The 12,868-nt window shown below is 51.7% G+C and overlaps 2 protein-coding genes across 5 annotated transcripts in view; one reads left to right on the top strand and one right to left on the bottom strand.

The window, feature by feature from the left end:
• Positions 1-2,966, top strand: part of BCAN (brevican) — a 34,553-nt gene extending 31,587 nt beyond the window's left edge. For all 4 annotated transcript variants that reach the window (XM_019555580.1, XM_019555589.1, XM_019555597.1 and 1 more), the window contains 3 exons: positions 422-566; positions 1,298-1,480; positions 2,825-2,966. In XM_019555580.1, the coding sequence (XP_019411125.1) occupies positions 422-566; positions 1,298-1,480; positions 2,825-2,850 (354 nt within the window). In that variant the 3' untranslated portion in view covers positions 2,851-2,966. The remainder of the gene's footprint in view (positions 1-421; positions 567-1,297; positions 1,481-2,824) is intronic.
• A 4,345-nt stretch (positions 2,967-7,311) lies between these two features.
• On the bottom strand, positions 7,312-12,629 carry HAPLN2 (hyaluronan and proteoglycan link protein 2). Its single transcript, XM_019555564.1, has 6 exons — positions 11,992-12,629; positions 11,239-11,338; positions 10,169-10,522; positions 9,812-9,928; positions 8,447-8,632; positions 7,312-8,011 (listed from the first exon to the last, which is right to left on the bottom strand). The coding sequence occupies exons 1-6, from the start codon at positions 12,070-12,072 to the stop codon at positions 7,728-7,730; spliced, it is 1,122 nt and encodes a 373-aa protein (XP_019411109.1). The 5' UTR covers positions 12,073-12,629; the 3' UTR covers positions 7,312-7,727.
• Between the last annotated feature and the right edge of the window lie 239 nt (positions 12,630-12,868).

Genomic DNA, 12,868 nt, shown 5'->3' with positions numbered 1-12,868 from the left:
ATCCCCTCTTGCACCTTTGCAATCACAGCTAGTGCGCTGAGTAAATCCGGCACAGGGCAGGTCTGTACCAGGGGCCCAGCTCCGCAAGGGACATGGGGGATTCCTCATCCACTGAAATGAGGCTGCTCTAAAACCAATGCCAGAGCTCAGCCCCAGCACCTGGGTGAGAATCATCCAGAGCCCCTCCATGTTGCAGTGAATACAACTTCAGCAAACCAGCTCAGATAATAGCAGGAGCAGGGCTACCGACAAATCAGACACCGCGAGAGCTGCATATTGAACCAGCCTTGCAACCAGGGTTCATGACCTTCATGACCATACCCAAGACCCAGTCCTGTCTCCTGACATTTAATGCATGCACTTTTTGTATGCTCTAGTCCCTGGCTGATTTTTTCATTCGCTCCTCCTTGCCCTTTGACAGCTCTATGAGAATTGGCATCCCGGGCAGCCTGACAGCTACTTCCTATCTGGAGAGAACTGCGTGGTCATCGTGTGGCATGACGGGGGGCAATGGAGTGACGTGCCTTGCAACTACCACCTGTCCTATACATGCAAAATGGGGCTAGGTAAGCATCCCATGCAGGGCTTTTCTGCAAGCATGGAACTGGAAGCTGTGGGTCCCCCCCCAGGGGACATTTCCATGAGAAGCAGTCATTTTCACTGACCTTTTTGAGGCAAAGCTGAACTCCCCAGGCCCCATGAACCCTATGTGCTGGCCAGCTAGGCAAAAGAAGGGGCTTTACCGACCTCACTCAGCCCCCTGGACAGTTATGACTCACTGACCACATGGAACATGCTCAAAGATATTCAAGGGCAAGTTTCAGGGTTTGTGCTTTGGCTGTAATCCCAAAATTGGTTCTAGCAACATCTGGACCTTCTCTCTCCATTGTACAGCATGGCCTCTGTGATGCTTACATCCAGCTGACTGCCAGCAAGAGTAGGCTGTTTTCCCCTCTGTAGTAGGCTTGGACTCATTTTTCCTGTGGCCTACAAAGAGAACCAGATGAAGTTGGTGCAAATGGTACAGCTGGTGTGGAAAAGAGGAGCTGAAGCATCTTGCCAGACATGTAGAACAAAAAAATCTTCCTAATATTATCTGGGTAGAAATTGGGAAATTTCCCACTCCTTCTCACATGGTCTGTGGGTCCCAAGTGGGTTGAGCAGGGAGACAGCCTTGCAATGGGATGCTTAGAGGACTCTGCTTCCTCCAGGACTTCGGAGGGATTATAAGGTCATCCCTGCCATGAGCCCAGCACATATCCTTGCCTTTGCCTGCCTTCCCTTTCCCTCCTCCCAGTGTCTTGCAGCTCCCCACCAGAGGTGACCAATGCCCGTATGTTCGGCAAACCAAAGCAACGCTACGAGATCAGCTCCATCGTGCGGTACCGGTGCCTGGAGGGCTTCACCCAGCGCCACTCACCCATTATCCGGTGCCAGGAGGAGGGGATGTGGGAGCATCCCCAGCTTGCTTGCCTGCCAAGTGAGTGCCTGCACCACGGGGTTAAATCCCTGCAGTTTTCACCCTCCCGTGAATTGGGATGAAAAACAGCATTTTGGGGTTGAAAAAAGCATTCTGCTGAAAAGCTGAGGGTGGATTAACCCCTGACTCCAACTCCCAAAGGGGAGTGATGGATTTTCCATCAGTCCAAATCTCTGCCTGTGAGTCTGTAGAAGATGGGGCTGAGGAGGGATTTGATCACAGTCTTCAAGCACCTGAAGGGCAGTGACATAGAAGATGTAGACGGACCATCCTCTGCAGCTACTGGGGAAGGAGCAATGGCCCAAATGGCAGCAGGGGAAAATGAAGCTGGTGATGAGGAAGGAGTCTGTCACTCTGGGACAGCGGGGGGTAGTCAGGCTGCGTAGGGAGGTGGTGGATTCATACAGTCATAGAAAGTGAGAGTGGGAAGGGACCTCAGGAGGTCACATCTAGTCCAAGCCCCTGGTCAAAGCAGGACCAGCCCCAACTACATCATCCCAGCCAAAACTTTGTTGAGCCAAGCCTTAAAAACCTTCGAGTATGGAGATTGCACCACCTCTCTGGGGAACCTGTTCCAGTGCTTCACCACCCTGCTAGGGAGAAAGTTTTTCCTAATATCCAACCTCAGCTTCCCTTGATGCAGCTTGAGCCCATTGCTCCTTGTTCTGTCATCTGCCACCACTGAGAACAGCCCAGCTCCAGCCTCTTTGGAGCCACCCTGCAGGGAGTTGAAGGCTCCTATTAAATCTCTTCTCAGTCTTCTCTTCTCTAGACTAAATAAGTCCAGTTCCCTCAGCCCCTCCTCAGAAGCCCTGTCCCCCAGACCCCAATCCACTCTTGTTGCCATCCGCTGGACTCTCCAACTTGTCCACATCGTTTCTGCAGCAGGGGGCCCAAAACTGGACACAGGACTCCAGATGTGGCCTCCCTAGTGCTGAAATCAAGGGGAAGACTCACTTCCCTCCATCTGCTGGCAGCACTTCTACTAATGCAACCCAGGATGCCATTAGCCTTCTTGGAAACCAGGACACACTGTTGAAATCTCAAACCCTGGAAGTTTTCAAGAGCACATGAGACACAGACACTAGACTGGGATGGTTTAGTCAAGGATGATCCTGCCTTGAGTAAGAGGCTGAAAGAGCGGGAGCTTCCTGAGGGCCGTGTTTCTGGTGGATCCATTCCTCCCAACAGAAGTTACTGGGCTTACTACAGGAATAACACGGTGTAATTCTGCACCCTAGAGTAGAGGATTTAATGGTTCTTCTAGCCTTATAATACACCTAGCTACGCCAGCACCAGGAGTGATGTCTGACCCACAGTTTCCTTCCTTGCCTCTCTCTCCAGGTGTGACTCAAACCCCTGAGGACTGAGCCTGGATGCAGGAGGGAAGACCTCACTTCCCAGGGCATTGTCACTGGGGCTGGTTGCAAACCACGCGGGGAAAGCTTCAGCCCCGCAGCCTGGGCACCAGCCCACACCGCAGCGATGCCTTCCACCCCCTGTGCGTTTGGTTGATATCTGTATAAAGAAAAAAGTCTAGTAACTAAAGATTCCCTTTTAAAAAAAAAAAAGAAAAAAAAATCAACAGCAACATAAAACGTAGCTTTTCACTTTGCGCAAAGAGTATTGTGCCTCCCAAACTGTAACGGCTGCTGGAGACGAGGATGGTGCAACCTCTGACCCCTGAACAGAGCTGTGTGATGGTGTATGGAGTCAATCTCGCCAGCCAGCGGACGTATGCACTTCATACCTTGGCAGTCAGCTCCTTGACGCTTTGGTTGGTTGGAATTGATTTGGCTCTGTAGAAAAATAGATCACACTTCCCATATAAATATGGGCCCAGTTTAGAAATAAGCCAAGGGAAGGGGTATTCCCAACCCTCCCCATCCCCCAGTGCTGGAGGTGCAAAGCAGGGACAGTGCTAGACACTGAGGTCAGCTCTTCACCAGCTGGAGAGGCTCAGCATGTCTTTCCCATGCCTGATTAGACCCCTTTACACTTCCAGACCATCCTAGAGGGCCCCAAGCTTCATTAAAATCCACTTCCCTGGTGGAAAGGTAGGGAAAGCATATGCCTGGGATAGCGAAGCCAGCCAAACCCCTGGGGCCCATGCAGCCAGCAGCAGGGGATGGACTAGATGGCTTCTCAAGGCCCCTTCCAGCCCTGTTTTCTCAGGGTTGGCATAGCTCATGCCAGCCAGAGGCTTAGAAAGCTCTGTCGCTCAGCTTCTACCAGCGCAGGCCACATCTCTGCTAGACAGCTTCCCCAATAGATGCTCGATAGGACAGACTCACCTACCCCATTGCTCTCTGAGTAGGGGTAGGTAGGTCAAGAGATGGTCCAGGGCCAGCCCAGATGAGGCACATCAGTTCCAGTAGCCAACAGCCCAGGAGTCAAGGGCATGGCTAGCATCTGGTCCAGATGATGGGGACCGCCCGCTCCATCACGTCCAAAAAACCCCATATTCCTCCACCCCTTGTTCAAAGTGAATGACTTTTTTTTTTACGCTGTTGCTGATATTAAAATAAATAAACTGATGGAGAAGACCGTGGTTTGCTTTGTTTCAGAGCAGAGGTGATAGCCTCTCTGTTTCCGTTTCCAGTCTTCTGGCTGCATCTCAGTAGCGCTGATGGCTCTGCAGAGGCAGGGCAGAGTGCCTGGGCCTGTCCCACCTGACCCCTTCAGCCAGGCTTCTGGGAATTTGGAGATATCACCCGAAACTGCAGCACCGGGCTCCCCGAAAATGGGGATGGTGAGAGGGTGCCACGATGAGCCTGGGTTCCCCCCCCGACACCAAGGGCTGGCCAGGAGTTGTATTCTATTCATATTAATATAATAATATATTAATACGAATATATTAGTATATATTAATATATAACAATATTTTAATAATATTAATGCTTATTACAATATGACTGCTTCTTGCTTCATTATTTTATAACTAAAAAGTATTGTGTACGACACATTTGACAGCTCAAAAGTGGCCCCTGCTGTAAATTAGTAGTAGAAGGTTGGGCGGGTAGCATGGTGATGAGGTGCCCGCTAGCCTCTTTTACTTATAAAAGCATACTGACGAGTTGTGAGTGTTAAACCTGTAACGTGCAAAATAGTTGCAGGACTCATTGCGATACACTGCAGGACATAAAAAACCCCCAAAGAATATATCAATCTAGAAAAGGTCATGAACATGTACAAGCGTCCGGGGGTGCTAGGCACTGGGCAAGCAGAGAACAAGACAGTGGGTCTCTGCCCCGAGACACTTACGGTCCTGGTAGCAGACAGGTGGGAGAGGTGGTATTTGCAGTATTGCCTTGACTCGGGAAGATGCTTTGTAAAGCCAAAGGCAAGGAGCAACGCTGGGGGGCACCATACGGACTAACTGGTTCAGAGGGGCACAAGCTTTTGTAGACAACAACCTACTTCATCGGCTGCTTTGGAAGTGCTCTTAACTGCTTTAACCACGCAGCAAGGCCTTACCTGGTCCGTTGTCAGCTTCAGTTGCTGCCTCAGTGTCTTCCTTGGGGTATCTCCAAACCAGCATCTAGTTCCTGCAGGACGCGGATGCTGATGTCTGAGCAGCCCGAGCTGCCCACACAGAGCCTCCAACAGAGTGGGGACAGACAGGGGGGCAAGACGCGCCCCGGGCCTACAAGAGCCCAGCTTCCATAGGCAGGATGCTTTATTTTGGAAATTAAACTCTCCGAGCTCACATGGATTTCTTAGCTTTGGAGGGGAAATTTTCACTGGGAAATTATGTGGAAATGCATGTTTTTCTCTCCTCCCTTTCTCTACCTCCTGGTAAAAGCCAGGGGCAGGGAGGGAAGAATAAAGATCAATTAAAAGTGAGGGAAAGTGACACTTAAAAGCAAGACTCTACAGCTCTTGGTTCAGAGATGATACCTTTTATTAGACCAGCTAAGACATTGCAAAAAAAAGATCTTTTTCTGCAAGCTTTTGGGCTCACATGTCCTTCATGAGCCCAAAAGCTTGCAGAAAAAGATATTAGACAAGCTAAGAAATCACAAAAAAAATAAAAGGTATCATCTCTGAACCAAGAGTTGTAGTTTTGCATTTCTTTCTGTCTCCAACCAACATGGCTAACAAATATATCCCTGAACCCCTGAAAAGCAATACACTCCTGTTCTCTGCACTAGTGCCTAGTGTTGAGCAGGCACAGCTAGGTCAGCAGTGCCTCCCAGTGGAGACACCCACTAGGGACAGAAATTACACATAAACCAGTATAAGTGACTGGAAACAGGTTCAAATCTGTAACACAACAGGGGTAGGGACAGAAATTACACATACACCGGTTTAAGTAATCAGAAACTGGTTTAAACCTGTAACAGAACAGAAGTGCAGCGCACATAAACCCATTTCAAAACAATTGAAACCAGTTTAAAACAAACCTGGCTGAATGTAGCGCCAGACTTAACTGATTTGAGCCAAACCAGTTTATGAAACTTCTGTCCCTGACCCAGAAGTTCAGTACAGATAAACCACTTTCAAAATGGCTAAAATTGGTTTAAGCCAGAGGCTCCCAAACTCTGACAGATTGGGCACCACCAATTTAAAACAATATAACCTTAAGTAGCACCAGCAAATTTGTGTCATACAAAGTAATTATAATAAACCTGTTAACGCGTACCACTGACAGGTTGTCTGTGTACCACTGGTGATACATGCACCACTGACTGGGAACTGCTGGTTTAAACTAAACCTGGATGGATGCAGTATCAGACTTAACTGATTTAGATTAAATCGGTTTACTGAACTTCTGTCCTAGATCCCCATGTCACCACAAAGAGCAGAGCTTAAACGCCTTCCCGATAAACTCAGCTGGCTACAGATCTCTCAGCCATGCCTACATCCAGGCCAGATACAGACATTGCACATAAACTGGTCTAAGTGATCAGAAACTAATCTAAATCTGTAACCATACAGAAGTTTGGCGTGCATAGATGGGTCTAAAATGGTGGAACCAGGCTTAAGATGGACCTGGTTTAATGTTCACTCAAATCTAATTGATTTAGGTTAGACAAGTGAATCGAACTTCTGTCCCGGATCCAAGAGTTTCCATGGCATCGTGAGCTCAGCAGCAAGTTGTGGTTTTTATCCCAACATGCTCCTAGCTGACAGCTCCATCAGCAAAACTTTCCAGCTCTAGAAAGGCGGGGGTTGTGGGTAACAGCTGTAGGAGTACTGGGTTCTGTATGGTCACGGGCTTCCCGTAGGACCTGGGTTGAGCTACTTGATCTAACAGAGTCTGTTCAGTAATGTGGGAATAAGCAGACACTCTGTTTGTCCTTTTGGTTTCCAGCAGCACGTGTTTGTGCAGCACCCAGCCCCAGGGAGCCCTGCGGTCCGTCTGTGCAACCAGCTGCTATTGCAATAGTGCTAAGGGTTCAAGAGAAGGAAGCAATTGGGGTAGGACTGTCAGCAAGCTCAGAATGGCTCTTCTGGGATTTTTTGCTTTCCCAGCTACTGGCGAGAGATCGAACCAGCATGTCTGAACCTCAGGGAGGTTTGAATTGGGGCAAAATCTGGATCCATGCAGCTATTTCTTCTAATGCTGCAACCCCAGCCTTGGATTCCACCCATACATTGGATGTAAATGCACAGCCGGGGAAGACGCATGCTTGCTCTGCTGCTGGCACACAGGAAAGGTCACCCATCATTTACGAGCGCTGCGGCTGAAGCCTGAGCAGCCAAATGTCCTCTGAACTCTGCCTGTTTTGGGTTCAAAATCTAGCATGGGCTCAAGGAAGATCAGGCTACATCTCCACGCAAGTAAAAAGCAGGGAGGGGAGGGGAAAAAAGGTGCTATTTTGGGGGCAGATTTACCATCATTTTATTAAATTACAAGGACAAATTCAATTAGTCAAACTCGTTAATTTGTAACATCTGCATGCTCAAAAAAACCCCAAACCACCAAATTCAGGGCAAAGTGGCCCTGAGCCAAACTGAGGGGTGAAATTCAGGCCAGATTCCCAGCAGTGGAGACCAGACTTTCTTCCCAGAGCAAGGCAGAGAGTTCGTGGACCCTGGCCACAGCAGCGGAGGGGAGTCATTTGAGTCCTGCTAAAATGGATGCTTATGGAAGAGTGCGAGTGAACCGCAAACTGAATGGAGACCCACTGGGACAGAGAAGTACGTATGCAAGATGCACATCTCATGCCCTGGGTGGGCAGCCAGGCACGAAGGGCAGAGACCCCCCTGCTGCATGTCCTGTTGTCCCCTCCCTCAACCCCTACTTCACCGAGTAGCAGTAGGTCCCATACGTCCTCTGTTCCTTGTTGGGGAAACCGAAGCTCCGGATGCCGGGGTCAGGGAGGCCACCACAGCGGGCCCGGGGGATGGTGATGGGATAGCGCACACTGCCGTCCGCCAGCCAGCCCCCGTCACAGCGGTCCAGCTGGGAAAACTTCCACGCTGAGTAGAGCTGCCCGACCTTGGCGATGGTGGCGCCGTGATTGCGGCAGGCTTGCCCGGCCTCCTTGAAGTTGAGATGGCCACGGATGAAGTAGACCCGGCCTGGGGGATGAGAGGAGGGATGGGATGGTGGGCGTCAGGGCTAGAGGGCATGAGGACAGGATGCTACAGATCAGCCTCCAGGTGCCAAGGAAGGGATGTCCTCGTGGTGCCTTGGACCTGGCTTGGAAACCAGCAGGCTCATCCCAGCTCTCAAAGGGGGTGGCACTGGCACCACTGAATGGGGAGCAGGAGGAGGGGGTGGTGGTTGAGATGGGACACACGGGCCAGCTCAGAATGGGACAAGGCACTCAAAGCGAGACCACAGAATGAAGCCGGCACAGCACAGACGTAGACTAGAAGATGAAGCTGACCTAAACCAGGGGGTGGCAATAGCCAGCTCCACCAAGCAACACAACACCTGGCTACATGGACCTCTACAGAGGCCAGCCCAGATTAGCCATCGCTCCTCCCTCCCCGTGTTCAACCTGGACTCACCTTTCATGGCAGAGGTGAAGCAGAATGCATCGAACCGGTCCTTCTGCTTGTCCTTGGCCCCGTAGGTCCGGACGCCCGGGAGGAGGAGGCGTCCCCCACAAGGCTCACGGGAGTTGATGATGGGGTAGTGGACTGTGCCATCGAGAATCCACCCTGCGTTGCACCAGTCCAGCCCTTCGGTCCAAGCTGTGGGTCCAGCCAGCAAGAGAGGGCAGAAAAGGTCAGTACAAGGGAAGCCAGGGCATTGCTACCCATCCTACCGCAGCGGAGAGGCAGCTTCAGGTGAGTTGGCACCTTAAATACAAAGTGGGATTGATTCTCTGTTACCCAGCATCTTGCACGGTGCAAAGGGGGTGCTGCTTTCAGCTCCCAGAGGCAGCATGGGCTAAGGGTTAGAGGAATGAGCAGGGCATCAGGACTCCTGGGTTCTACACCCAGCTCTGCGAGGGACTGCAACATAGTGGGAAGAGCAGAGAGGGGATTGGGAGTTATAACCCACCCACATGACATACTACTGCCCTACACTGCAGGGCCTACAGGCTTACCAGAGGCTTGCAAAGCCCCTCTAGGAACCACTGCGTTAATTAACACAGAAGAAATGATGCCATAGAATGGCTCAAACAAGCTAAGAGACAGCGTTGAGACAGTCAAAACACATGAAAAAAGGACATAACTTTTAAAAAAAAAAAAAGTTGGTTTAATTTTTTTCAACATTTCGAGGGATTTTTATCCATCTTTTTGGTAAAATAAAGTACATTTGTCATCAAATCTGGAGGAAGTGGAAACGATGGCAGATGGATTATTCTGTTGATGCCATTTGATGCTTTTTTTAGTTTTAAAAAAGGCCGATTTGGGGCTTTTTCATGTTGTGGGGGGGAAAAATGGAAAATGCCAAATTCAGTGATACTACTGGGGGAGGAAAAATCCATTTAATAAAAAGCGTAACTAAGTTTGGGGGGGGAAATCAGTGATAATCTCCATCAACATTTCAGACAACCCTTGCCCAAGAGAACAGGTTTGACTTAAAAGAAAAAGGGGGTTGCATTGGAAACTGGTGGGATATTTTATGTTGATGGGAGCCAACAAATCAGCCCCACACCCTCCCCCTGCCTGATCTGCTGCTCTTCTTTCTGCTCCCAACCCGATCTGGTGCTCTGCTGTTTGTTCCCTTTCCTGCACCGCGCAATGTGTACACGTGTCCTTCTTGCCTGTTCTGCTACGTTCTTTCCGCTCCCTCCCAGATCTGTTTCAGCAAATTGCTCGTTTAACAGCTGTTCTAGAGCTGCAGGCCCAAGCGGGGCAGTCGGTGGGGCGTGTGCGGGGTGAGACTGAGAGGACAGTGAGCTGAGAAGAGGCCGCCATCACCTTTGTACAGCTGCTGGTAGGTCGCCAGCCGGGAGTCCTGCTCCTCACATGCCCGCTTGGCCTCGAAGTAGTTGAACTTGTAGCGCCCGTTGCCGGTCTGGTAGGGAAAGACGACACCTGGGGAGTTAGGGGGAGAGGGTGTGAAAGGCTGGGCCTCGTGCTCTCCAAAGAGCCTGTGGGCTGAGAAGACAGCCAGAAGGGAAACTGAGGCACAGAGCGGAGATGTGACTTGCCCCAGGGCAAATAGCAAGCAGCATCTGGGCCAGCCTATCTTGATTGAGGGGGATGCACGGCCTCCTACAAAGGAAAGGACCAGCTCTCCCCAGCATCGAGCCCCCGGGATGCCGTGCTCCTCACCCTCCAGCTGCAGACTCAGGGAGAGGCTCTCATCCTCCAAGCCATTGACGAGCTGGCAGCGGTAGCGCCCCTCGTCCTCCAGCGCCACGTTGGTGATGGTGAGGGAGGCATCCAGGCGGTGGCCGCGGCGCAGGCGGGCCCGGGCACCCAGGTGCCCGTAGTTCTTGTGCTGAGCCCCATTGGTGATGAGGACGATGTTCTCCAGGAAGTCAGCCGGCTCCACCTTGCTCCACTTCACCTTGTAGCTGGTGGGCAGGGAGCGCAGCACGCAGGGCAGGGTGACCGTGGCACCGCGCTGGGTGTGGACCACCTCGTGCAGTGGTTCCAGCAGGTACTGCAGGCGCGGGGCAGCTGCTGCAAGGGCACACGGGCTGTGAGCACCACCCTGGGGCACCCCTGGAAGCATCCCTCAATCCTGCTCTTTCCATCCCATCCTGCTCACGCACTGCTCGGAGGATGCCCCGCAATCCTCACCCTAGATCCCAGACACCTCCCAGCCCCTTCCCTTTCCTGACTCCCACCATCCCCTTTCCTTCCAGCCTTGTCTCTCTTCACTGATGCCTCTCAAATCCCAGCCTGCCCAGGCCTCCCAGCCTTTCAACAGGCCTCTTGCTCTTCCAGCCATTCCCCTGTTGTCAACATGGTCTGTCTACCTTTGACTTGAAAGAAAAAGAGGGCTGTATTAGAAAATGGTGGGAGGTTTTAGATCGGTGGGAGCCAATAAGGCTAGGTACAGAAATGACACATAAACCAATATCAGTGCTTGGAAACCGGTTCAAATCTGTAACACGACAGAAGTTCAGTCCAGATAACTGCTTCCAAAAAAATGGTCAAAATTGGTTTAAGCTAAACTTGGAGGGATGCAGTGTCAGACGTAACTGATTTAAGTTAAATGGGTTTATTGAACTTCTGTCCCGGATCCAAAGGGCTGCCCTTGGGCACAAACTGCAGCTGACCCCCCATGTCATTAAACATCAACCAGCTGAGATGGAAACAGCCCCCCAGTTCCTCCACCTCCAACAGGGAAATCCAGCTCCGAGACAGCTACACGTATGCGCGCACGCACGCACCTGGATTCCCAGTTGCCTTCTGGTAAATGGTGAAGGCAGCAGGCAGGGAGGAGAGACAGGCAGAAGCCAGCAGCACAAGTTGGTGCATAGTGAAGCTTGCCTCAAAGAGAGAGAAGGGGGTTATTTCGGTCATGTGCATGGCAGCAAACCCCCCGTGTTCGGTCCCGGCGGAGACTGCTCCATGGTTCGTTTTCTGGCAGTGTCCTTCCCATCCCCAGCCAGGAATAAAAGCCTTGATCCCTTCAGACTTTATTCAACTCTAGGAGGCTTGGCCAGGCACCAGGACCATCATAACAACAGCATGCAGCCTCCTCGTACAGCCCCTGGTGCCAGCGCCAGACAAGGTGCAGTCTCTTATGGTCCAAGTCGGCAAGAGTTGGGAGAGGAAACTGAGGCACCTAGGCTGCACCTGGGTCACAGAGCTGGGAATGGAAAACCCCTCTCCAAGAACCTAGCTCTGGCCTCTACCCACTACCCCAGGCTGCCTCTTGCCCCTAAAAGCCTCCATGCCCAAGCAGAGCCCTCCACGCTGCTGCCCTCTCCATGACTAGACCCAGACCCATCATGCTGACAGTCAAGTCCTCATCACCAACCAACCCATCACTCCCATCCAAACAGCACCTGGAAACCCAACCCATCCTTCCCAAGTTGCCCTCCCCTGTACTGCCTGCTCCACAGCGCTGGTCTCCGGGTGGCCCAGTGCCCGAGCCAGACTGGCCCTTTGTTGGGGGCAGAGGCATAAAAACATCAAACCTGCTGCTCCGGGGATGCTGGGTTCAGTGGCTGGGGAAGCTCCAGGCTCCCGTCATGGCAAGCAAGTGCATCGATTGGCATCAGGCGGCACAGGCTCCATGTCAGGCTGGCCCGCTCGGGGACAGGGAAGGAAACTAATCTCAACTGGGAGAGGTTTTATCTTCTGTCTTGAACAGCCTCCTGGCCCCCGGTGAACTGCAACTCCTCCTGGCTCCAGCTCCCGCCCTCCACGGCAAGCCCAGTAAACAGTTTGTGCGCCTGCCTTTCCCTTTCTCTCTCTTTTTTTTTTTTTATATAACCTCCCCCCGAATGCACGAGAAAGAAGGAATCACAATTTCCCATTGTGAGCATCTTTCCCTGTATTGTTCTGCTGGGCAAAACAGGGCGGCTCTGGCTAACAAGCCCGTCTTTATTCGCAGCCACAGAGGCCGGGAATTCAGAGAAAATGTCAACACCATTCCGATGTGGGCTACTAATCATTTTCCTCGGGCCACGGTCATGGGGCTGATCCGCCACCCTGGAAAAGGTCACCCCTTGGCTTTTCTGGGGACCAAAGGGCACTGACCAAGGGGCTTCTGTTTGCTTTAGGGAACAGGGATTCTCCCACAATCCACCAGGCCAGTGCTCCCATCCAGGAGCCGTACTCCGATGGTTTCAATAAAGGAGGATCCTGCCGCATGGCCTGACGGCTATTGCCATCAACTGAGCAACCCTGAAAGGTTATTATTGCTCCTTGCTGCCTATTATTCCATCCCCAGACACCAGACTTTGGCAGGCTAGTGGCATCAGCTTGATACACTCACTACCTTACCCCCAGCTCCAGCTGGGAAAATGTTAGTGGCTTTGGGCGAGTTGCTGGCATGGGTAATGTGCCCTC

The sequence above is a fragment of the Crocodylus porosus genome, unplaced genomic scaffold (assembly GCF_001723895.1).
Source record: "Crocodylus porosus isolate Cpor-Errol unplaced genomic scaffold, CroPor_comp1, whole genome shotgun sequence".
Lineage (NCBI taxonomy): Eukaryota > Metazoa > Chordata > Crocodylia > Crocodylidae > Crocodylus > Crocodylus porosus.
Note: the sequence above shows the minus strand (reverse complement) of the source record. Positions and strands in the feature narration are given on the sequence as shown.

Excerpts from the sequence above, each read along its gene's own strand:
- HAPLN2 (XM_019555564.1), bottom strand. The coding sequence starts at position 12,072 with ATGCCAATCGATGCACTTGCTTGCCATGACGGGAGCCTGGAGCTTCCC. Across the intron at positions 9,929-10,168 it reads CCTGAGTCTGCAGCTGGAGG|GTGTCGTCTTTCCCTACCAG; the intron begins GTGAGGAGCACG and ends CTAACTCCCCAG. Across the intron at positions 8,012-8,446 it reads CTTCACCTCTGCCATGAAAG|GCCGGGTCTACTTCATCCGT; the intron begins GTGAGTCCAGGT and ends CTCATCCCCCAG.